Source organism: Sciurus vulgaris (assembly GCF_902686455.1).
Source record: "Sciurus vulgaris genome assembly, chromosome: 9".
NCBI classification, from domain to species: Eukaryota; Metazoa; Chordata; class Mammalia; order Rodentia; family Sciuridae; genus Sciurus; species Sciurus vulgaris.
The window spans coordinates 42,572,055-42,597,535 of record NC_136469.1 but is presented as its reverse complement, the minus strand read 5'-3'; the positions used below and the strand labels follow the sequence as shown (position 1 = coordinate 42,597,535).

The 25,481-nt window shown below is 32.1% G+C and overlaps 1 protein-coding gene and 1 long non-coding RNA gene across 2 annotated transcripts in view; one reads left to right on the top strand and one right to left on the bottom strand.

Annotated features, from left to right (window-relative positions):
* Window positions 1-25,481, top strand: part of LOC306669965 — a 430,887-nt gene that overhangs the window by 145,304 nt on the left and 260,102 nt on the right. The window lies entirely within an intron of this gene.
* On the bottom strand, window positions 9,108-11,128 carry TRAM1L1 (translocation associated membrane protein 1 like 1). Its single transcript, XM_079153509.1, has one exon. It carries the CDS (start codon window positions 10,958-10,960, stop codon window positions 9,842-9,844), a length of 1,119 nt encoding a protein of 372 aa, XP_079009635.1. The 5' UTR covers window positions 10,961-11,128; the 3' UTR covers window positions 9,108-9,841.

Sequence of the window (25,481 nt, the reverse complement as noted above, 5' to 3'; positions counted from 1 at the left end):
TGGGTTTTAGCAGGTTATCTTATTATATGCCGTGGAATTTAAAGCATATAATGAACCATAAGATTTCTGTTCTCAAGTAGTTTGTAGTCTAATTGGCCATAAAAGAGCCAAGCCCATTAAAAATAATGAACAATAAGCTGTTTACTATTGCTCATATTTCTTACACAGAATAATTTCCAAAGGAGATCATTGGAGCATTTATTCTAATAATTCTTAGGCATTCTATAATACCTTTCTCTTGTTAACTATAATGATATCCTACTCTGCCTGAAAACAGTGCCATTTCCATGATAAGAATGGGCTTATCTAGTTTAAAAAAATTAAACAAACATTTTATCAGCAGATACATTCAGTTCCACAAGTTTTTAGATTATGTCCCTCATATGTTTACAGTATAATGAGGGAGAGAGTGTTGCAAACACATAGTTTAAAACAGTAAAACAATTGAAATAATGGACATAATCATAGTGTGACACTATACATCAGTACTAGGTTGAATAAATATGAAGGTTTGGGAAAATTGATATTTAAATAATTTTGGAGTACCTCATGATTAATATAAATGAAAAAATAATTTTTCCAGTAATTCCATTTACATTTAGTGTGTTTTTCTGATGTCTCTATACATATAAAATGTGTAACCTCTCTAATATATTAATTGTTATTGATGGTGAATAATCTCATTCCATGATTCTTTATATATGGATTAATTTGAAAATAGAAGGAAGATCAGTAAAGTAGAAGAAGGGAATTTAGGGGCAAGGAAGAGATATGGGAAAAAGGAAGAACTGCAGAATGAAATTGACCAAATTTTGCTACATACATACATGAATATACCACAATGAATTCCACCTTTATGTATATCTTTAAAGCACCAAATAAAAATAATAAACAAAGAGAAGGAAAACAACTAGAGTAGAGGAAGGGAAATGGGGGAGGGAGAATGTAAATTAAAGAGGAAAAACTGGGTCTGAAATGGAACAAATTACATTCAATGCTTGTATCATTATGATAAAATGAACTCTGCTATTATGTATAACTATAATGCACTAATAAATGTTAAAATATTTACTCAGATCTTATATAATAGGATTTGTTATTTTTCTCTTCTTTCAATATTTGTGAACTATATAACCATGGAAAAAAAACAGTAATTAAAAATGTGGTATTAGTCATTCTCCACACCTGCCTGCAGGCATTAAGAAGGTTAGTATTTTCTTCTTCTTTACAATCTTGTAAGCAAATATGAATAAACAACATTTCCCTTAGGAAGAAAATCAGTCTGAGAATTTCACAACATGCACATTGCTGGCCAGCAGCACTGCATGCTTGAAATGCAGTTGAAGGAGTGGGAGGTCATCCTGATAACACTGCCCCAGTGGAGAAAGTGTTGGCACTTGGCTGTTGATTTCCATGCCAGAACCTGTTCCTTCTTAAACCCAGAATGGTTTCTTTTCTCCAAATTCCAAAGCTAGGATCAAACATATTTCTTTAATAATGTCACATTTAAGAGTAACTCAGACATGGGGACTACTGGACAGCTTGGTTACTCAGGTTAACATAAGAATACTTCTAAATTCAAAATGTAATCACAGATATGCATTTCATCTGAAGAGCATTGTCAACAATTTTCAATCATATATTAAAGTCAGCATATGTTTTGGTAAATTAAAGCTTTGGTAATTTTCAAAATTGTTTCCCTGTAATATATACCATTGAATTGTCTTTTTTATTTATCTGGTATATATATATATATATATATATATATATATATACCAGATAAAATACGTACAGGTCCCTTCAAGCACATCATCTTCTTTATTTTGAATAACTAGTCACAGCTCTGCTGAAGTCAGGAAATGAAACATGCACCAGAACTGCTCACTCCAACCCTGCTATTGAATTCCTTGTAGAAGCTAATGCATGCTCCAACAATATATTTCTGGTTAAAGTTACTTGACTCTAGGTCCTTCCAGGTAGCTTCTGGATATTGCACCATACCTGATTCTCAAAATGCAAGTGCTACCACACCATAAACTGTCCCTAGGCTTATTATTCATTATTGTGTCTCCATTGTTTGCCATGAGTTCTGGAATATACAAGCACCCAACAAATATTTTAGGAATTTAGCTTAATTTACTCAAACTGTTGAGATCCACTTTATGATGAAAGTAAATAAATGACAACTGTGTCTTTTTTAATGCTATTTTACATGGACAAAAGAGTAGAATTTTAGGCCTGAAGGGGTTATTAGGACAGAGTCTTACTATCACCAAGTTGGAACAAGTTTATGAAATAGCTTTGCTATTTTACATATAGTGACTCTTCCTATAGACCCCAATGAACTCTTTATTGATTATTTAAAAAATCTTCCCAAAGGTGCTTTAAGGTCTTCACTTACTGATTGTTTTTTAAATCATCTTTCACAACCCTTTCTCCCATTTTCTGGTGAGTAATACAATTTTATCAAACTGTATACTTCTGAAACTCAACTGTTCATAAATTTTGTATTATTTTATTTATTTTATCATGCATATGGTAGAGATGCAACTTTCAACTACTTTTAAATGGAGAAAATCATTCAAAATGTTTCATTTTGTTAAGACGTTAATATTAAAATCTCCATCTTCCAATGTATAAAAATAAAACATTCTAAGGAGCGTAAATGAATCTCAAAATCCTTTTAACAGTTTTACTATTATTAGCATTAATAATGTGAATAATCATATCGATTGAAAACATCAGCAAGGGTTTTTCCTTTTTATCTTTTAATTGTCATTAATTTTGTTTAGTTCCCACAGTAAAGATAATTAGAGTGAAAAAATAGAAATGTTAATTAAAAAGAAAAGTTATTATTTTCTCAGAAATTACTGTTGTCTTTGAAATTCATTGTATCATAGGAATGCTTTGGAAAGTTGGAATGGATAAAAAAAACTATAAGGCAACATAAAGCAAGATATCTGTGTATTATAACTGGAGGGATTACTTTCAAATATCATTTCAACCATCTGCATGTAGTATTTTCTGGAATTTAACTTGCTGGCGATTTTTTAATGAGGTATCTGCTTTCCCCTTCTAACAGTGGTAGATTTAGTTACAGTTTTTGGCTGTATTCTCCACAGGTTAGATAAAACATTTTAAAATTTGCCGTAGGTATTATAATAATATGAAGAGCTAAACAAAGACAATTTTGTCTTGTAGAGTTGTTCTCTTTGCACTGTAATATAGATTTTTATTGGTAGTATTAGAATAAATTTCACTTAGTTTCCTCTATAGTATATTTTAATTTCTAAATTAAAATGTGATGATATAATATAAACCTTCAGCAGTAATTTTGTGGTTAAAGTTTATGTAGGAGTTCTGAGTATAACTGCTTGGGCTGAAACAGTTTCCAGTTATGTTTGTAGATTTTATGTAGTTAGTTGCTAAAATTTCTCTGCATAAATGGTCTAACTGCACAATGTAAAATGACTAAGTTTATGTGATGCTACAACTGAGTTAAAAACTTAAGACTCTAATATCTTACAATGTTACACATTTACCGTTAGAGGAATGGTCTGTCGCACGCATTATAAGAAAAGATCCAGGAGAACTCACAAGCCTTTAGAGTACTAGACATTGAGAAGTGTAGAAAATGAGTTTTATCTAGTTGGATGCATTATATATTCACATATTTTTGAAAAGTTTTAAAAGGAGCTGTTGTTCTTTGAGGATAATTACTCTCTCGGCACTCATATGTTCTTTGACTGACAGAGAAAGACTTTCTCACCAACAATGCATACAGATTTAAATATTTGTCAATTCATTAGCCAAACAGAGAAGACTATGGCAAATCCTTAGTTTAATGTCTTTCCTGTTTGAATAGTTTTTATCTGTACTTCTTAGGAAAAATAATCCTCTGCAAAAAAGGGGCTATTAATGCCATCATTTCAAATCTTTTATACTATTAATTCTGCTTGGATTTTTATGGTATTAATTTTGACTCAAAATAAAACATAATAAAACAATACGAGATGAAACACACACACATATATACATACAATCTGTTGTGTTTAAATGTTTCACAAGCTATAGGAAGCTGTGTAACAAGATTTATTTCAAAAATGCTCTTTTCAAATCATAATTCATATTATCTACCCATTTCTTGAGTGGACTTATGCAATGTGACCTTGCCCTACAATTTTCTTCCATCTCTTCTATGTCACTTCATCTCTTCTTCAGAGTGCAAATATAATATTACCTCATCTCCACTATCCTAAAATCAATTACAATAACAAAACAAAGTCTTTTGCTACACCCTCCTGTTTGTTTATTATACAAGGGAATGCATATATGCAGGCCTCTTTTATATTTCTTTGCTCCACTTCTACACAAATAACTACAGAGACATATTTGTAATATCATATGACATATCCTAACACTGTATTCTTCCCTCAACCCATTCAAATTCACTATACTTGAATTTTTTATTGTGTCTTACCTGGACATGGGGGAAAAATTAATGTCATACATTTTTATAGTGCTTAAAAATTTACAGGGTAGGGATGTGTAAATAGATTAAGCACAGGAGAATTTTAGAGTAGTGAGACAATGTCATATGTTATTACCATAATAGATACATGTCATTATATATTTGCCAAAACCCATAGACTATATAACACTGCAAGTAAACTGTAATATAAACTATGGATTTAGGTGATAATGATGGTCAATGTAGATTTACTGATTGATCAAGAAATGTATCACGTGCACATTTTATTTCAACATTCTTGTTAAAAGTCCAGGCAGTTGTGGGAGGCATTAGGTATTCTGTGAAAACACATTGTACTGGCCCCTAATTTTCACTATGATCATAACTTCCCTAAAAACAAATTCCACTAAAAATAAATAAATGTATAAAAAAAAATCTATAACTGTGTGTACATATGTGATCAGGTATATATGTATACATAAAGAGAGCCACATATGTACTATGTATTAAATGGTATGTTAAATGAGAGACTATGCATGTATGGAATATACATCAGTACATGAAAAATCTCATACACACACACACAAGTTCACAAGCAAACTGACACTGTAAATGTATACATGATTAAGCCTCATGGCGATTTTTTCAGAAAGATAAATATCTGTATTGCTTTAGTGCTTTGCAATTTCTTAGAATGCTTCAGTCTCTTCCTAAGTTCACAGGGCTCTGGGACCACAGCAGGGATGGACCCCGACATCTGTCATTATTATTTATAATCATATAATGAGCTTTCTCTGCAGAATTTATATCAATGTAGCCGGAAATATCTTTCAAAGATGTAAAGCATACAAACTATATTTGCATCGATAACTATGTCAGTTTGGTGTTTATTGGTTTTGAGGGCTGAGGTAAGAAGAGAGCGGTTTTTTATAATTAAGTAAGTAGTAAAAGCTGTAAGAGTGAAATATTAAATTTATATTGGGATGAAAATTCTTTTCAATGTATTATAGTTTAGGAGAGATCCCTGTTGGGTAAATGTTCTCAAAATTTCCTGAACCATAATATTCTGTACACTGACATCATGTGATATGGTGTACAAATTGAGAACTTTTTTTTTTTTTTTTTGGTACCAGGAATTAAACCCAGGGGAGTTCAATCACTGAGGCACATCCCCAGCCCTTTTTACTTTTTATTTTGAAGACAATGTCTTGCTAAGTTGTTTGGGACCTCATTAAGTTGCTGAGGCTGGCTTTTAACTTACAATCCTTCTGCCTCACCCTCCAAACCACTACTACTAAAGTTGCATGCCACCCATCCAGCAAATTGAGCACTTTTTTTTTTTTTTTTTTTTAATTTAGGGACTCGCCTTTTTTTAAAAATTGGAATTTTGCCTGAATTTTTGAGTGCCTACATCCCTATCAGTGACACTAGTCACTTCCAAACTGGCTAAAAGATATACATATCATCACTGTGCAGGTAATATAACCCTTTTCACTTTTAAATTCAAGAGAAACTTTAATCATTTATCACATCCTACAATATGCCCAGCTATGTAAATATCCCTTCCAGTAGTCAGTTATACATCAAAGCATTTCTGAGATATGAAAATGAAAAAAATTAGATGGCATAAGGCTTTAGCACAAAACACAAATGATATCACCCAACAGAAGGGAGGAAAATGCAGGTGATAACCTCAGGAGATTTCTTAATGGCTGAATTTTTCCACATTTATTGAATCTTAAAACTACCAAGTGGTACTGGAACTCAAAATAACTTCCTTATAGGGATTTAAATTGCAAAATAGAGGCAATTTCTTGACTGTAAAATCATAAGAAAATTCCAATTTAAGATTTCAGAAATGTATATTTTTTTTTATATGAAGGATTTGTGATAATTTTTCTACATAATTGAGAGTCACTGACAAGTACTACTCTGTTCCATGAAGTGTGGGTCGTTTTACACAGGATGTAGATTGGACTGAAAGATGGTAGGATGAAAAAATATCCTCTATTTCCACAGAAATTCAGGAGGTGAAAGTATGAAATCTCTGATCATTGTGTCAGACATCACTAAGATCTATTACCTCTATCTACTCACCAACACTATCTGTCCTATTCAGACAGGCAAGTCACTTATTTGTCTCCAGGTTACAAAAATCGCTCCCACAGGGTAAGGACCCAAGTTCCTGCCCACTCCACATACAACCTTCTAAGCATCCCCCAAGAACTCCTAAGAAACTTGTGACATTTCCTGTTTCTATAGCCTTGATAAGAAATATTTTGTTACTCTATGTAAATTATTCTCAATTTAGTTGCATGAGAAGTTAAAACTAGTACAAGTTTTGCCAAATTAAAAGGCTACTGATGTTGTAAATAATTTTCTTGAGTCTCTTCCAACAATAGATTGCAGTGACTATAAACAGTTCTCCTACATATAAATACTGATTAAAGGTAAATGAAGGAATATGTTACAAAATTAGTTTCCTTATATTGAAATGAAACAGGTTATGCTAATCACTAAGGAACAGTAAGGCCTAATATGTTTGTCCTTTACAAGATATGTAGATTGACACATTCATAGTATCTGTAAGGAAAATAAAATACACAATTAAATTCTAGTAGAATTATGTTTTGAAAAGTAATATTACTTTGAATCCATCCTACAATACCTACACCTGCAATCTTATATAAGGAGTAAAGTCACTGAAGTTAATAAATCAAGTGTAAAACTTTTAAGTATCAGACATATCTTTATTACTATTGCAATCTCTGGTGATTAATCAGTTATTTGAGATTTCATGAGGTTAACTAATGCTGGTTTTAATAATGCCTTGAATGGTAATGGGAAGGTATGTTTTCATTTGGTCCACTATGACAATAAGCCAATTATCAAAAAGAGATTATTATGGCATGAGTTTTTGATAATTTTTTATTTTTTTAAAAAGACAGACTTAATTTGTATTCTGCTGAATGCCATTTGTAAAGTGGATTTTTATAATTTGGAATGTATTTATATTTTGGCAATATTTATTGAACTTAGGAGTAGCTGAGATGCACCTAGCACATCCTTCTTCATTTACCCTCCTGAATAATTGCTACTTGAGACCTAAAAACAAACAAACAAACAAACAAAAAAACTCACCACCATCAAAAATTTTTGCCTTTTTTCACTAATGAAGCATATAACTCCTTTATCAAGTGGGTCGCTAAAGGTTAAGTCTAAGTCATTGCTCTGGGAATTTAAGAAATCTGTTTTTTTCATTTTCTCTTTGTCAGAATGTTACAGATATAAAACCTAGAATAATTATAGTTGTTTGCTGCCATGCAGAAAGTTAATCTGAGAGGGACTGAACCAAGAAAATTTCAAGGCTCTAATTATATTTACTGCCAAACCAAAACAAACTCTTGACATTTTCAGTCATGTAAGACAATAACTGTCCTGAAGTCTTTGGCCAATTTGAGTTAGGGCTCCACTTACTTGAAAGTGAAGTATCTAACAGATACCAGGAGTGGGGCTGCAAGTAACAGGCTAGAATTTCTTAACGGTGATGGATGTGATGAAAAATACTATAGTTCTCTATGATGTAAGAAGCTGGAAATCTTTGATTTATAATTGTGACAGCTAGTTGAAATGTGAATTATATAACTTTGAACCTCAGAGTATATGCTAATAATAAATTATGAATATAGTGTTAGGCAATGGACAAAAAAAGTGTAGATTGATGAATTCTTAGCCAACAAAGAAGAAATTTTGTTTTGTTACCTCTGAAAGTAGACAGAATAGAAACTTTTGAAGAATGGTTCTTCTATCTGTGGTCTGTGATATGAATACACTAAGTTTAATTTTCAGGAACTCCACCAGTTGAAAAAGCTGAATTACTTACAATAGATTTAAGTGAGGACTATCAAAAGCAGAGATGAGAAACAGAGTAGGAGAAATTGGAAATATATGTTCATACTCCAGCATATTTTAAAGTACTATTTCCTTAAAAATATATAAAGATTCCCAATATGGACATGTAATCAAAATGAGAATTAAAGGAAGGCCAATATAAATATTCACCCCCCCCCAAAGTCTATCATTTCTATGGCTTCTGTTAAGAAAATATAAAGTCTCCAAAACATGTCCTACACATATAAATGGTTCCTGCTAAAAGAAGAAATTAAGTTATAACTGAAACACCATTTAATTTTACTTATTTATTTTTGCAGTACTGGAAATTAAACCCAGTGGTGAGTGCTCTACCACTAAGCTATAGGCCCATTTAATTTGTTTGATTTTGAGACTGTGTCATGCTAAGTAGCCAGGTCAACTTAAAGTCCTAAAAACTTCTGATCCTCCTGCAGAAGTCCTCAAACTTTAGAGTCTCCTGCTTCAGTCTCTCTAGTAACTTAAAACATTATTAAAAAAAAAAAATCTTTCATTAAATTATTTATCCTCCTGATTTTCAAATTATTTAAAGTTCTGTGCATTAAATGTTTGCCAAATGTAATTAGTTGGCATTCTTTTTATTTAAATCAAGCATTATTATTCAAAATGGTTTATGAATTTTGAATTCATGTGAAACTTATGAACTTTTATTAAATCATTATTAAGAAACATCAAAAAATGACTAAGTCTTATTTATTTTCTTCAGTAATTTTTAATTTTATAAGTTCCCATTTACAAGTGTTAAAAATGGACAGGAATGATTTCACCTCTTAAGTAATATTTTATATTAATTAAAGATATTTTGATTCAATATATATGGCAATAAATCTCCATATATGTTATCTATTAGTATTTGGATTCTTCAGTGGGGATATAGCACTAACAATCACTCCCTATAAAATAAAATACATGAGTATTTTGGTGGTTTTACAAATCTTGTCTCAATTGTAAATTCTAAACAATAAAAAAAAACAATTAGAGAACACTAATTTAATTTCCATCTTGATAGAATTTTTCATTTTCTAGTGAAAGAGAATATTAAAAATATGACCTTGCTATAACAATCCACCTTGTTAATACCATAGAAGATTGATGGGAACAAGAAATTGTTATCACTTATATGAGGAATTTTATAGTTAACTCCACAAATCATTAGGAAAATGTTCTAGGCAAAAAATAAAAAATGAAATACCATAGTTATCCCTCAACTTTTTTGTCACTATTTTGATATTGAGTAGCTTAGTTTTAACCAAAATGGTTACTTTTCCACTCATGATAATCATCCTCCCCTCCAATTACTTAAAATACACATTAAACAGTACAATAGCAATCAAAGAGCACAAAGTATTTTGAAGAACAGAAAAAATCTCTAGCACAGAGAGACATCCATAGTAAAGAGCAGATTCCTTTGGAGATATTCATCAATTAGCTTATAATTCATTATGAAGTTTTCTCTTTCCTCTTTGGAGGGGCATCTACTCGATTTGAAGTCTCCACTCCATTTTCTGTTCCTTTTCTAGAAGAACGGCCTTTAGTCATCGATTTTTTCTTCTTCAGACATGAGGCCTGAAGATTAGAATCTTCTATCCACCTCTGAAGCCAGACTGTAATTAAGGTCCATGTTATATATGCTTGGATTGTGCAACTGGACGACAGAACAGCAATTTCAGCGGCCAACACATTTACGTTTCCACTAATGGCATCTGCATCTCCATCCCGAGAATGGGACACAGCCAAGTGCAGACCAACAGTGACTACTGAAACAATTAAAGTCGTGAGTCGCCCCAAAATAAACACAATGGTCCACAGAGAAACCCCTTTCTGGTACTTTTCATCACTAAAATAAAACAGGCCGCACATGTGGGAAAGTAATTCAACAAAATAATGCAGCACCAGAAGAAGAAGTCCCAGATGATTCAAGTACAAAAGATATGCTCCAGTGATGTGAAAGAGGTGAAGACCAATGTAGATAAGTTGACTAGGGATATCTTGTTTTCTGATTTTCTGGAAGTAGAGTTCCGGAAAACCATGAAACCAGTAAGCCAACTGTGATATGTAGAAAAACTTCATTTGAAATGTCATCTTGTTATGGGAATGAGTCCTCCACAGGAGAGTTGGGTCTGACAGGCAGTTTTCAGACATTAGAATGATTGTGCCCCAAATACAAGAAACGATGTAGAATACACTAAACTGACCCGATTCATTAAATTTGTTTTGTTTCGCTTTGGTGAACTGCATTCTCCTGCTAATTTTATCCAATACATACTCCTGAATAGTGGCGTGAATAATGATTACCACCAGCATGTAGAAGAATACCGTGGCCAAATCTTTGACACCATAATAATAAAGGGTCTTTGATCCTGTAGCCAGTTCTTCTGCAGGGACGATAACACTGTGCTGAAGAGTAAGAAAAACGATAGACACTTCTGCTGTTCCCTCGAACATAAGCCCCAGCACGAAGAACATCCCCACACAGGAGACGATGTCCGCATGATTCTGCAGGATGAATTCTTGGCTCAGCACCGGGGGGTTCTTGGTGCTCTTCTTACGGAGCCCCATGGTGGCGCTTCCCGGATACTCACCGCCGAGCCGCAGCTGCCTCCCTCTGGCTGCTCCTCACAACGCCGCTGCAGCAGCTCCGGGGGCTCCACTCCCCATGCCGGAGCCAGCCCAGGGTCGCCGCGGCCGCCCGGAAAAAAAATAAATCAAAGGCTGGGGCCGAGCGGGGCCGAGCGGGGCCGAGCATGCGCACCAGGGGGACGGCGGAGGCAGGGAAGGAAATCGAGCGCCGCGCCCCTACCCGGCGCCAGGCCGGGGCTGAGAGCGAGGATCCTTCTCGCTGATCGCCGCTCTTCACATCCACGGCCTCCGCCCAGATGTGCCTCGGTGCTTTTTTTCAGGGACATCTTCGCTATAAACACGATAACATGGATAGAGCTCTAGCTGTGACTTATCAGATTGTAAATCATAACCACAGTGTCGTCGTCGTCATCATCATCCTCCTCCTCACCTCTCTGCCAACTCTCATAGTGCTCACTGTATACCAGTGGTCATTCCAAGCACTTTATTTATACTTACAAATATAACTTCCCTACAAAGGCAGCAAAGTAGATACTGATAGACCCTTCCCCACCCACCACCACTTTTTATTTGTTTGTTTTTGATTTTGAAAGACAGGAAACTGAAGACCCAGGAAGGTTAGGTTATTAACACACCGCCCATCACACCCCTAGTTAATATTAATAGCCAAAATTTAAATCTAGTCTGACTCCAGAACATGTACTTCTCACTACTGTGCTTTTAAATCAGTCATACTTAGAAATACTAGATCAACAACAAAACATGTTAGAAATGGTTCTGTTAGCATTAATCGTAACTGTGGTAATAATACCAAGTTAGTAATTGTATTTTCAAAAACCCAGTGGCAGCTGGAAGCAGGGTACTATTTACCAATTCATGGCTACAAACATCAAAACCAAATTTCTCCAATTTTGTGTTTCCTCAGTATTTTTTTCCCTTATATTTAGTTTTGCTAAAATTTACATTTCAAAACAGCTGCTTTCTCTATTCAAATTTCACATCTGTCTTCGAATTTATCTTTTAGTAGTGATTTTAGTGTTTCTTTGGTGTCTCATGAGATCACAGTCATTAAAGATAGAGTGAAGATTTGAAGTTTGGAATACACATTTCAGAAGAAAAGGTGCTATGAGACTAAAAGAATAAAACATTATATTTAGATTACCTAATTGCCTTTTATCATTGTCTCTCTGTAAGTCATAAACTAATAATAGATGCTATCCAGTTTATGTGATTACTTTTATGATATTGAACAGAATATTCTGCTCTAAATATTCTGATCAATGTCTGCATTCCCTGGATAGCCAAAAAGTAGTACATGAAATTTGCTCTGGGAAGTATTCCTCAGTTAAGGAAAATACCCGTATGTTTTTCCACAGCAAGGATTCCCTGTTTTTCGAAGTATTCCCCATTGGATATTTTAACTGTATTTAAGGGTTCCTTGCATTGCTTTTTTCTTTAGTTATCAATAATTGGCTCTGACATCTCCATTATAAACTTTTTTAAAACTGTAAGGTTAACTAAATTACTGAAAAATTATAAAGAGGTACAAAAATCAGTGTACCAAAAAAAAAAAAAAAAAAACTTATTGAAGGAAATCTGTAGGAAAGCAATCTAAGACAAAAGCAGTGTCTTGTAGAAATGTCCAGAACTTTACACAAGAAAGTACATATTTACCTGTTTCAGACTAATGATAAATTTAAATTTAGAGTTAATAAGTCTTTTTATAAGTATAAACATGATGACTGATCATTTGGTGGCAAACCAACCAAACATAAAAAACACATGCAATTCCTTAATTCAGACTTTGTTTTATATTTGTTTTTGTCACTATTTTTGATAGGCTTCCCACCATATTTGTGCCAATATCATTGATTTTTTTTAACACCAAGGAAGAAAAGCACATATCAAAATGTACAGAACAAATATTTATACATTGATATAAGTTGTTATTTTATTATTATTAAATGCTTTTCTTTAAAAGCATTTATGGCAAAGTTTTTAATTGTCTATTGACTTAATAAAAGATAAAAACTAAATATTTCCCACTGTGTACTCATTCTTTAATTGTATTTCAAAAATAACTTCTTTCATCATACTATCTTTCACTTCTTTGAGCTTGTAACATCAAATGATTCTCTGTGTTCTGAATTTTTAATTTAAAATTTACATTAGATATAGTCAGTATTTGAATTTAAGATATAGTTTTCACACATACATAATTATAAAAATTATAAACTGTCAAATTTCTAAAATCATTGGACTCTACAGGTACTTTAGTAATATTACATAATATTATGCATGATATCAGTGGTTTTATTGGCATTTTATTTGACAAAGAACAAAATGTATGTAACAGTAATTTTAAAAATTGTGATGATGCTATGATTATTATATCATTTAATACTTAATGCAGTATCCCTCCTTTATACATAGCCCTATGCCTGTAGTACACATAATTATTGCAATTAATATGGTGATTTATACATCTATGAGGGAGTGACTGTGATTGAACCTCTACTCCTTTGTAACTAAACTTAAAACTACATAAAATTTGTCAAATAATTTTTTTTCTGATATTGCAATTCATACAGCATTAAAACTTTCTCCTAGAGAGAAGGGAGACAAGGGAGGCAAGTTTGGTTTCCCTTTTCCACAAGTGTTCTAATTTTCTGCCTGCAAGCATTTTCCAGATCATTGTGCAAGGAGACAAAAATCTAGAAAATTCAGATCTTGTTGAGACATAGTAGTTAAGAGAAGCTGGGTCACCAAAATTTGCAAGGCAAAGTACTTCTGCAGAGAGAGGTGGTAAATAAGCTCCCAAAATTTGCATAAATGATCCCTAGAATCTACTACTAATATTGTCTTATATGCAAAACAATAAAATACATGCCACCAAAAACAGAATAAGAGAGACCTTGTAAGTTAACATTTCCCAAGATTTCACAGAGAACTAGGAGACTTTCAAATATGGAATAGCTGAGCAGTAGCATTTTCATTGAATACTTGTAGTATTCCCTGGAGAGTTTTAAATAAAGGTAAACTTTAGAGTTTTAAATAAAGGTAAACTTTCACTAGGAAGAAAACTAGTATTTCTCCAAAGTTTATAAGAAGGCTTAAAAAGATCAAGGTACTCCACAAGGAACTTAACTCAGTGCTGAAAAATCCATCCCTTGACACTGGGGAATTCACATCATCTAGCATCTAGTCTAGAATTATGAAACAAAGACTGTGGTGATCTGGGACTGTCTACCAGAATGTCTACATATAGCCTCCCCATGTGGTGGTGACATCACCATAGTACATAGTTGAAGGCTCTAAGAATGAGCTCTAAAATAAACAAGACTGAAATTTCAGAGCCTTTGGTGACCTAGCATTAAAAGTCATATGTCACTTTCATTGTCAAAACAAGTATGAACCTGTTTACTTTCGAAGGAATGGTGACGGGTATGAAACAATGGGTGAGTATCATAGACATCACCTGCTAATGAGATATGCACTGAGTATTTGTGACTGAAGTTTTAAACAGCCATGTCTTTCCATTAGAAACACATTTAGTTCCCTGTCATAAATAGCCACTATTCCCTCCTAGCTGGGGGGAAAAGGAGGAAGCAATAGTTTGAAGCAAATATAGCAGGAGACTCAGGCTTATTATTCAGAAATTTAAAAGCTAAATTAGATCTTAGCTGAAGTGGGGATCTTGGGTCCTTTCCTTTGTTATATTTCTGTTGATCTGAAGATTTGTGAACACAAGAAATAAGGATTCTGGTTTCCACACACAGAAAATACAATGGTCACTTCCATTCAGGAGTGGGTTAACGAGATGCACACAGCACTCAATGATCAATAATGATCATGGAATCTCTGCAAATAAAGTCTGTAGATCTTTGGTAAGAACTGAATCTTTTTCTCTGAGAAATGGTGCAGTTTTTTCCCCAAAAAACATGGGTGTTGTAAATTTATTTGTTTCTTGGGTATAATAAAAATTATAGGCCAAATAATTCAAATAATGTTAATTTTTGTGATATAACAATCACCAATAATAGTGCTCATTATGGAGTATTTACTATATAATAGCACTTTAAGGAACACTGTGTGAAAGCAACAGAAAAATAGAGGAACCAATTTCTGACTGTCCTATACAAAGAATTGCCACACACAGGACAAAGCAGCTTTGTTGATTTTGTTATGAAAAATAGTTGATTTAAAGCATTAATTGAAGTCCCATTGTAATTTATATACTATATTTCTAATCATTGTTATTAGTTCTTTCCTTTAGCTATGCCATGTAACTTTTTGATATCTGTAGTTTATAACTTGTTATTTATAAAAATAGTTCAGCTAAAAATGTTCTTTTAAATAATTTATTAGCCCTTTTAATTATTAAAAGAGATAAAATGTCATCACTTCTGATTTTAATAATAGCAAAGTATAGTACAAGCATAATATAGTCATAGTAGCTTTCAATATTTTACTATCCCAAAATTAATATAAATATATCTCTACAATACCAATTTTTCATAATATAAGATTGAATTTTTCAAGTAATTGCATGGAACATTCAAATTCTAAAATTCAATGACATTTAAAGAGGCAAGATATACTAGAGAAACCTAATTCAAAATATTAAAGCCAAATCTCTTTAAATCAATGTTTACAAATAATTAGCATTTATTATTGACTGAGATAATCAAATACATAACTACATTAAACAAAAATATAATACAATTTAACTTGTGCAAAAAAATCATGAAGTCCCTTGAGTTTGGGCTTGATTTAAGCAGTTTTAACAATTCAACTAGATAGATATTTGTTACACGTAAGTCATTTCTTATGATTAATAAGACATGTTAAAACATAGGCTTCCAGAAAAACTATGTAATAAGACTGAGTATTCAATGGAATAAGGAAAATGGAACAAAGCATTTACAAATTATAGGATGACTTTCTACAAATGTATTTATCATTAACCTAAGAGTCAAATACTGTAAGGCACTGTCTAAATATAAACTCTTGGAATAGGTTAATATCATCAGTATACCATTAAAACATAAGAATTGATAAAAAATAATATTATGTCAATTTAATTTTTCAAATATTCCCTGTTATTATAAAAAACTATATTTACCTTCATGGGGCTTACATCATAAATAGGGAGAATTAGAGAACATAACCACTCACATACATACTTACAAATAGCTCATGAAAAATACTAGGAATAAAGATGGACAAAAGGAAACAACATGAGCAAATATTACTATTTTAGATAGTGTAGGTAGGGAAAGCCTTTGTGAAGAGATGATATTTGAATAAAACTCTACAGGAAGTTGGAGAAAAGCATATTAATATATAAAATGCTCTAGGACATAGTAAATCCCAATACTGAGGTAATAGCAAGAATGATTTATGAACTGTAAAGAGGCCAGGATGACAAGACTGTAGCAAAGGAGTGTGATGTCAGAAGGAAAAGGGGTAAATAGGGAACATTTTTTTTTTTCTTTTTCTTTTCTTTTTGGAAGCAGGTTCTCTCTAATTTGTTCAGGGCCTCACTAATTGCTGACATTGGGACTGGCTTTGAACTTGGGATCCTCCTGCATCAGCCTCCGCAGTTGCTGGGACATGTGTGTTCTACCACACCCTGCAGTAGGGGGTATATCATCTAGGATCTTTAATGCCATAGGTAAAGAATTTTAAGTTTGATCTGAGATTGATAGGAAGACCTTGGATGTTTTGTGCATCCTTTCAAATGAATCGCTTGGCTTTTGCATGTTAGGTACACTATATATGGAAGTTGCACTGTAAGTTGTACAATGTCTATTTCATAAATGGTAATTTGTAAAAATGACTATTATATTTCATATTCTAATATGGTTTTTCTCCCCATTTTTTTTCATATATACTTAATTTCAGATGCTACCTGTGAAGTGAAGTAACTGAACTAATAAGGAGCTCTCTAATCTTCTTATTTTGGTTGTATAATATAGGTCACATGCTACTGATTATAATAACTTTTTAATTGCTTGAACTTTTCTCATATACAGAAACATAAAAACAAATATTTTGAAAACTAAAGTCTGCAACATGCTGGTAAAGACAAAGGAGACTGCACCATTCCATTTATTTTTGTCTACCATACCGATATTCGAGGAAAGCTAAGATTCAAGGAGAGGCATTCTAATAGTACGAAACAACTTGTGTGAATCTTTGGATATTTGAAAGCATTCCAATGTGCCTACAGTAAGAAGCAAAAAGTAATCCTAGGAAAATAGTCATTAACATAAACCACAAATTATAAATAAATATTTAATAATACTCTAGAATTCATTTGCAAAATTCTGAATTTCTTCTATATTTTTTAACCTAGATTCCAAAATGCAATGAAATTAAGAGCATTTTTTTTTATTTCAGATTGAGTGTGTTCTACAGTGGAGGAAGTTTACAATTATCTGTAAATAAAAAAAAAATCAAATGTTTCATCTTTGAAATCTTGGAAGACTTTTATTTTACTTCAATATCAGGTATACATTTTAAACAACTCCAACAGCCATATGCCAGTCTGTAATCAAATAATTTGATCATATGCAATGTTTGCTTTGCATGTCTGGTAAGTTTTTTTCCATTATTGTGATAACAAAACAACATAGGTAATATAAAACAATGCCACCTGTGATGAAAATAGCTTGCATTACTGGGATTAAAAAAATTGGAAAGAGTGTTGTCTACTATATGTACTTTATATAATCTTTGTATAATCTGTTGTCAACCATAATGCATTATAACCTATTGAGAATATATAAAATTTAGCTCTTTAGAGCATGTAAACATTTGTGCCAATTATAAAATTTGTTTTCAGAAGTTAATAAAATTTTAACAAAGTTTACAACTAGTATGACATTTTTCAATATGTTTAAGAATACAAAACAGAGAAAATAAAGTACTTTTTAAAAAAATATTGTTTTGTTTCTTTTGAGATGGGAGCTTATACTTTGTTGCCCAAATTTGGCTTTGAACTTGCAATCCTTCTACCTCAGCCTCCCATGTAGTAAAGATTACATTGTATACCACCATGCACAAGTTAAAGTACTAATTTATTTTGTGAGTTAAAAGTAATTGAATCATTTTTAAAGGAATGACTTATCAAACAAAGTACCTAGCTGAAAGTCTGGATAAGATTCTCACACTTTTATCTAAGGAAATAGATTGAAGATTTTGAGTTCAAATCTGTTATTAATATTTGTGTGTATAGGTTGGTCATTTGATACCTACACAATGTAATGGAAAAAAAGCTTATATTTATCTGTACTAATTTACTTATTGAACAAACATTTGTTAAGGGTGTCTTTGGCTATATATACATCTTTTATCATGCTTAATTCAGTTTGATTATGGCAATATCCCTGGAAGTAGGTGACATGGACATGTTCCAAGTTTCTGGTTAGAATAGAGAGTATTAAAAACAGTTTTAATAAATACAAAAGTGAAGTTTGGAGCATGAATTAGGAAAGAAGTCTATCTTAAATATATTGGTTTTTCTGAACAATTAGTTATTTATCTCTATAGTTGATAACTCATTTTGTGTTTCCCATAGATTAATGCTATTGATGATAATTACTTTGGAATTGTTTGAACTTATATATAGAAGTAAAAAGACAAATATTTTGAAAACTAAAGTCTGCAACATGTTGGCAAGGGCAAAGGAGACTGTGCACCATTCCATTTATTTCTAGCAAGAAAAATGATTTTAATGTACCTAACATAACACCTTTCTCACAAATTCCCTTTCATAGAATGCATCCATCATTGGATGTCACTCTTGTGACCATGATGATTTGTATTACTGCTGGCAGCTCTTCTACTTTACAGGCCCTAAAATAGGTTCAGTGATAACCTACAATTGGTGGTGAACAAAAATCTGTATTTCCTGTATTCATTTCCTTGGTTCACAAACTTTGAAGTTATTGTCTTTCTGCTACTTGCCCCTAAGGTTATTAATGATGTTACAAAATGGACAGAATGAGTATCAGACTTTTTATAAGATCTGATAATTAAATAATACAAAGAATTACATCTGCAACAAAACAGATACAAGTTACAATAAAGGTCCCAAAGCCAAGAAAAATCCTTTATATTGTCTTGGTTACAAAAAAGACCTGTAATTATAAATAATGTAAAGGAAAGTGGTCTGATCTCATGCAATATTCCTTTGTGACTTTTGTTCTCAATTAACTTATTCTTTTCAAAAGTAGTAAGCAAATGTAAAATTATTTCTAAGAACATGAGTGCAAGCTCTTTTTTTCTTCAGTTCTAATTCATCATCTACCAATGTATTCTTATTTACTAGCTAGCTTGATTGTCACATAACTTAGGACCAAATACTGGTCCCATTAAATATTTTATTTTGTAAATTAAGCTCTCTTTTTTAAGATTCTTTTCTATAGTGCTCCTACAGTTATTTTTTTCTGAAGTAGAATATACTTCCAATAAAAAACATATTTGAGTACTAAGTTAATATTTCTAAGATATATTATGATAGTGATGTGCTTCAGATTATAAAATTTGAGTCAATTAATATTGAACAATAATTCAAAGAACAGTGTCAGCAAGTACAGCAGTTTAGTCACTCAATATGTGATCACAGTAGAATTTCAACTATGTGAAGGAGAACAACAATAGTCAGAAGCATAATTCTAGATGGGCTATGTTAAAGTAGATGCATAAGAACAAAAATTTTGTTCTGGGTTAAGGTGGGAAATATGAGAATTGAAGTATAAGAAAAAGTGATGATTATATTATTCAAAAATTTTTTGAAACAGCGTCTCATACGTTGCCAAGCCTGGCCTCAAACGTGCACTCTTTCTGCCTCAGCCTTCTAAGTAGCTAGAACTATCAACATGTGTTAATGCTCCTGGCTACATTATTTAAGAATTACTCTAAATATACAATAATTAGAAATCATAGCATTGGCTAAATAATAGACACACTAATGAATGGAACAGAATCGAAGGCCCAGGAAATAAACCTATGTAAACTAAAGTGATTTTTGACAAATGCAGAGGTGATTTACTGGAAAACGAACTATTTTTCAACAATTAGTACTGGAACATTTGAACATCTGTGTGAAAAAAAATAAATCTAGACACAGAAAGATGTAAGCATCTTTCACAAAATATAATTAAAAATAAATTTAAGACCTATTTAAAACACAAAAAGTATAAGACTTCTAGAAGAAAACAAGAAAATCTATATGACCATGGGTAAGTTGATGAGTTTTGGGATTCAAAACCAAAAGCATGATCTATGAACGAATTTTATTGAAGTTACAAACAACTCCTCAAAGATACTGTAAAAACAATAATAAGACACACCATAGATAAGGAGAAAATATTTGCAAATTCTGATAAAGGGCTTGTTACTCAGATATATATGTCTATACATATATAAAAATAAATGTGTTGATAATATATAATTATAAAAATATAACAATATGTTTCCTAGCTCTATAAGCTTTGAGTTCCTAGAATCAATGACATCAAGACAGCAATCCTGGGCTGGGGATACAGCTCAGTTGGTAGAGTGCTTGCCTTGCAAGCATAAGGCCCTGGGTTCAAATCCCCAGCACTGCAAACAAAACAAAACAAGACATGCAATGCATATACATAGCACCAAGACTTTGTTTTTTAATAACATCATCCTATTAGAAGAATCAGCTCTATGAGGGGAAGTGGATGATTCTATGGCTGGAACAAAACATTTGCAAGATGAGTTTGGAACACCTTTTTTCCCCAAGTTATAAAGAACCGCTCAAAGCATAAAACTAGAGAAACCAGTTTGTATCAAATGGACTTCATAGCCATTTGATACATTTGAATTTTTTATTCAAAAATTTTTTGAAACAGCGTCTCATTACGTGAAATCATCACTTTCACTCATTATGTTTTGTATTTATTATGTATTAATAAATACAAAAGTGAAGTTTGGAGCATGAATTAGGAAAGAAGTGAAAGCATTCCCAATGGTCAGAGATAAACTTTGAACATCAACAAAATAATAATAAATATTTTATTATAACCACATAAAGTAAATAAGATATCCAAAATTATATCAACAAATGATTGGATAAATAGGGAAATAAAAAAATTATCTAGAAAAATTTTCAAATAACTTATGTAATTTCCTTTAAGGAAGTACAGCATAATTCTCCACTCTTTAAGAAGTGTGTGCTTCACAATGTAATTCCTTCCAAACAAAGTGTGAAAAGGTAAGAAAGAATGACTTTTACATTGGAGAAACTTAGCAGACACTACCTTGTCCAGGTAGATCTATATGAACATTATAAGTGATTTGACATATAGATCATATGTATCTTTGTAATGATGTGATGAAAATGGCAATTTACTCCATTACTTTCCTCTCACAAACTCAGCATTCCCCATCTAATGAGAGAAAAACTTTAGATTAACCAATTTTAATATTTTTGCCTTAAAAATAAGAATACTAACAACTTAAAGTGTGGTGCCTTTTACCTAGTGTGAAAAAAACTCAGTATTCTTATGATATGTCTGGCTTCTCTAATTGGATAGCATTGTCTGGAATGTCTATAAGCTACATCTAACATCTAAAAGTGACTTTTTCATACATTTCTTTTTCATAATAAATTTAAATAATATTTTAGTTTACTGGAATTTTGATTTGAAGTTACATACTTAACACCTGGGGTCAATTAATTCCAGCTTAATCCACACCATGACCAATTTTTGTACTGACTTTGAGCTAAGAATCTATTACAATAGGGTTCCCCCCAAACTTATATCCACCTGTACTTGCTAATGTGACCTCATTTGGAAGTAAACTCTTTGACAATATAATAAAAAAGTCAAAATGAGGATTAGGGTAGTTAAAACATTTAATTAGGGTAATCTCCAAATACTATCAATTTTTTTTATCTCAATTGAAGAAGTAACACAAACACATAGATACATATACATATAAGGGAGAGGACCTTATGAAGGACCTCCTGAAGGGACTGATGTCTCTACAAGCCAAGGAATGGCAGAAATTGTCAGAAATTACCAGAAGCAATAAAAGCAAAGGTTGAATTCTTCCCTGACTCTTGAAGGGAGCATGGCCTGTTACCATGCTGATTTTGGACTACTAGCCTCCAGATTATAAGAATACATTTCTACTGTTCAAGTCATCTCATTTGTGATCCTTTGTTACCAAAGCTCTAGAAAACTGATACATGTTTAAATTATTATAAGAACAAAATGAAACAAAAAGAAAGAAAATGTAACAGATATCACATGTAGCCCATAAAGTTTCAAATATTTCCTAGCTGGCCTTCAAGGAAAGTTTATCTATCCTTGCTTTATTTCCTTTGGAGCTTTCAATGGGTGAGTCTAGAGTAGCCTTCAACCTAGGAATAACTTGCCCTTCCCACTGAAGTTTAACCCGGCTAGAATCTCTTCTCAAGGCTCTACTGATAAAGTAGCACTCTTATACCAATTGGATAAATACCTCTCTACCCCATGTGATATCTTTGTGCAGGCTTGAGGAGTCTCATTTGACATAAGTGTGGTTTTGAATGCAGCTGATTCAATGGGAGTCTTGTGCATTTTTTTCTTCACTTTGCCTCTTTCTGGAACTCCAAATTGTAGCCTACAACCACCTTAGCCTACACAAATTGTGATCTCTTCAACTCAGGAAGATCATCATGCTAATTTAGGGGGAGAAAAAGTACATATTTAAGTTTCATAATATTCAACCAACATTTTAGTTTTGCTTATTTCTTTGACCCATTAGGATACCTAGAAAACTCTTCATTTCTGATATTTGACCAAAGCCCCAAAATATTGTATGCACTGGGGTGCATGAGTAGAATTGAACAAATTACATTTAGTTATGCAGAATCACAAAACAAATTACTAAAACAGCAATCTTTTCATAATACCACAGTATAGTCAGGAAAAACACATTTATAGCTTGAATAACCCCATGTCTTTTTCTGTAAGTTTATCTTAAATCTTCATGTTTTTAAATTTATATTGTTTTTGTTATTTGAAATTTAGGGAAGAGGCTCTCTACCGGAAATAATAAAGCAAAATTTCTTTGAATAGGACACAGTCAGTCATCTGTTTAAGTGTGTGTGTGTGGGGGGGGGGGGGACAACAAAGAGGTCCCTAAGTAATTGTTGTTATACAGTGAAGTTTAATTACCACTGATTCATACTGATGTCTCAAGTGCCTTAATACACTTCAACACTTTCAACGGACACAGAACACAGAATTTTGATGTAATGTGCAAATTCACCATTCCTTAGTATCCTCAGAATGATAGCATGTTTTTCTGGTTCAAGGGAATATTATTTAGTTTGTTAGTACACATTCATTAAAATAACTTACATCCAGTAGCACCAGTAATTTTATTACACACACATCAAAATTTTAGCCACCATTCATGTGAAGATACTACGGTTGAGTATGTTTGATATCAATCTTCTGATTGATAGGCTTTATCTATAAAAGTTGAAGCATAAACCTACATCATAAAAATGAAAAAAATTATGAGTAGTTCATATAAATATTTACACAAAACAATTACAATGATTGCCTACATTGTTACCATAAAGGTAAGAAAAAGAATACATATAATCAAGTCTGAATAAACTGTACACAAGTTGGGCATTTACTTTTAACATAATGTTTTTAATAACATGTTTTATAAATCAGATGACATTCATTTATGTAAAATATACAATTATATAATTATCACCACAAATGATTTTACAATATTTCCATCACCCCCAAAAGAAGCCTTGTGCCCATTTGTAGTTACTCTGTATTAAAACTTCTCTTTATTATTCTAATTTATGTCTCTATTTACTTTGTTTTTATTTATTTGCTTTTATGAAATTTTTATAAAAATGGAGTCAATACAATATATATTCTCTTATGTCTGATTTTTAAAATTTTTGCATGTTTTTGATTTCAGCCATGTTGTAGCATCTAGCAGTACTTTATTTTTATTGCTGAATACTATTCCATTACATGGATATGTCATTTTTCATTCAACAAGTCATCAGTTGATAGATATTTGTTATTAAAATACAAGATAATTATGTAAAAAAATTAACTACTATAAACAATTAAATTGATCAGATGTCAAGAACATTTATCAATGTGTAATATTTTTCTACATATCAGAAACAAATACAAATTTAAATTTAAAATGATTTATCCTAGTGTCAAAAAGTACTAAATACATCGGGTTAAACATAACAAAATATGTGCAAAACCTAGTCATTAAAATGTATAAAATTTTGCTGTGAGAAATTAAAGCTCTAAGTTAAAGGAGATACCATTTTAATGGAATAGAAAACATCACCATATTCCTATGTCAGTTCTTCTCAAATTGATCTGTAGACTCAGTGGAATTCCATCAAATCTCAGCAGACTTATGTTTGTTGAAATTTAAACTCTGATTTCAAAAGTTTTATGAATATATGAAGTACCTAGATGAACCAAAACAATTCCTAAAAAGAGAAAACAAATGTCATGATTTATTGTGAAAATATAAGCAATCAGTTGATTTTCCACAAAAGTGGTAATGATAGTCTAAGCTAAAGGAGCATTTTTGTTTTGGTTTGTTTTTTGAAACAAAGGGTGCTGAATGACTCAGTAGCCATATAAAAAAATAAAAATAAAAACCAAACCAAAAAATTTAACTCCTATCTCACACAATACACAAAAATAATGGACTCAAAGTGGATCATAGGATTAACTTAGAAATTTAAAAAATAAAACTTTCTGGATTAAAAAATTATATATATATATATATATGAGAATATTTTTGTGGTCAAAAAATATTTTGAATAGTGCACCATTAAGTGGACTATAAAAGAAATGATATATTTTATTTCACAAAATTGAAATCTTTTAATCTTCAACAAATTCCATTAACAAAATGAAAAGACATAAACTCAGTGTTTTAGTCAGCTTTTTTGCTGCTGTGACTAAATGACGCAACCACCACAACCGTAGAGTAGGAAGAGTTTATTTGAGAGCTCACAGTTGCAGAGGTCTTAGTTGATAGAAAGCTGCTTCCATGAGGCAAAACATGGCAGAAGAGTGGTTGAGGGAAGCAGTTTGAATCATCAAGAAGCAAAGAGACAAACTCTCCACTCTCCACATACAAAATATATACCCCATAGCCAAGCCCCTAATGAACCACTCCCCCAGCCACACCCTACCTGCCTCCAGTTACCACTCAGTTAATCCCTTCAGGGATTAATTCACTGATTAGGTTGAGACTTTCACAGCCCAATCATTTCTCCTCTGAACCTTCTTGCATTGTCTCACACATGAGCTTTTGGGGGATATTTCACATCCAAGCCATAACACGGAGAATATAGTATAAAGATATCTAACAAAGAAATTTTATAGATTACATAAAAAGTCTCTACCAAGCCATTTATACATAAAATAAAAACTATGGAAAATATTATTCA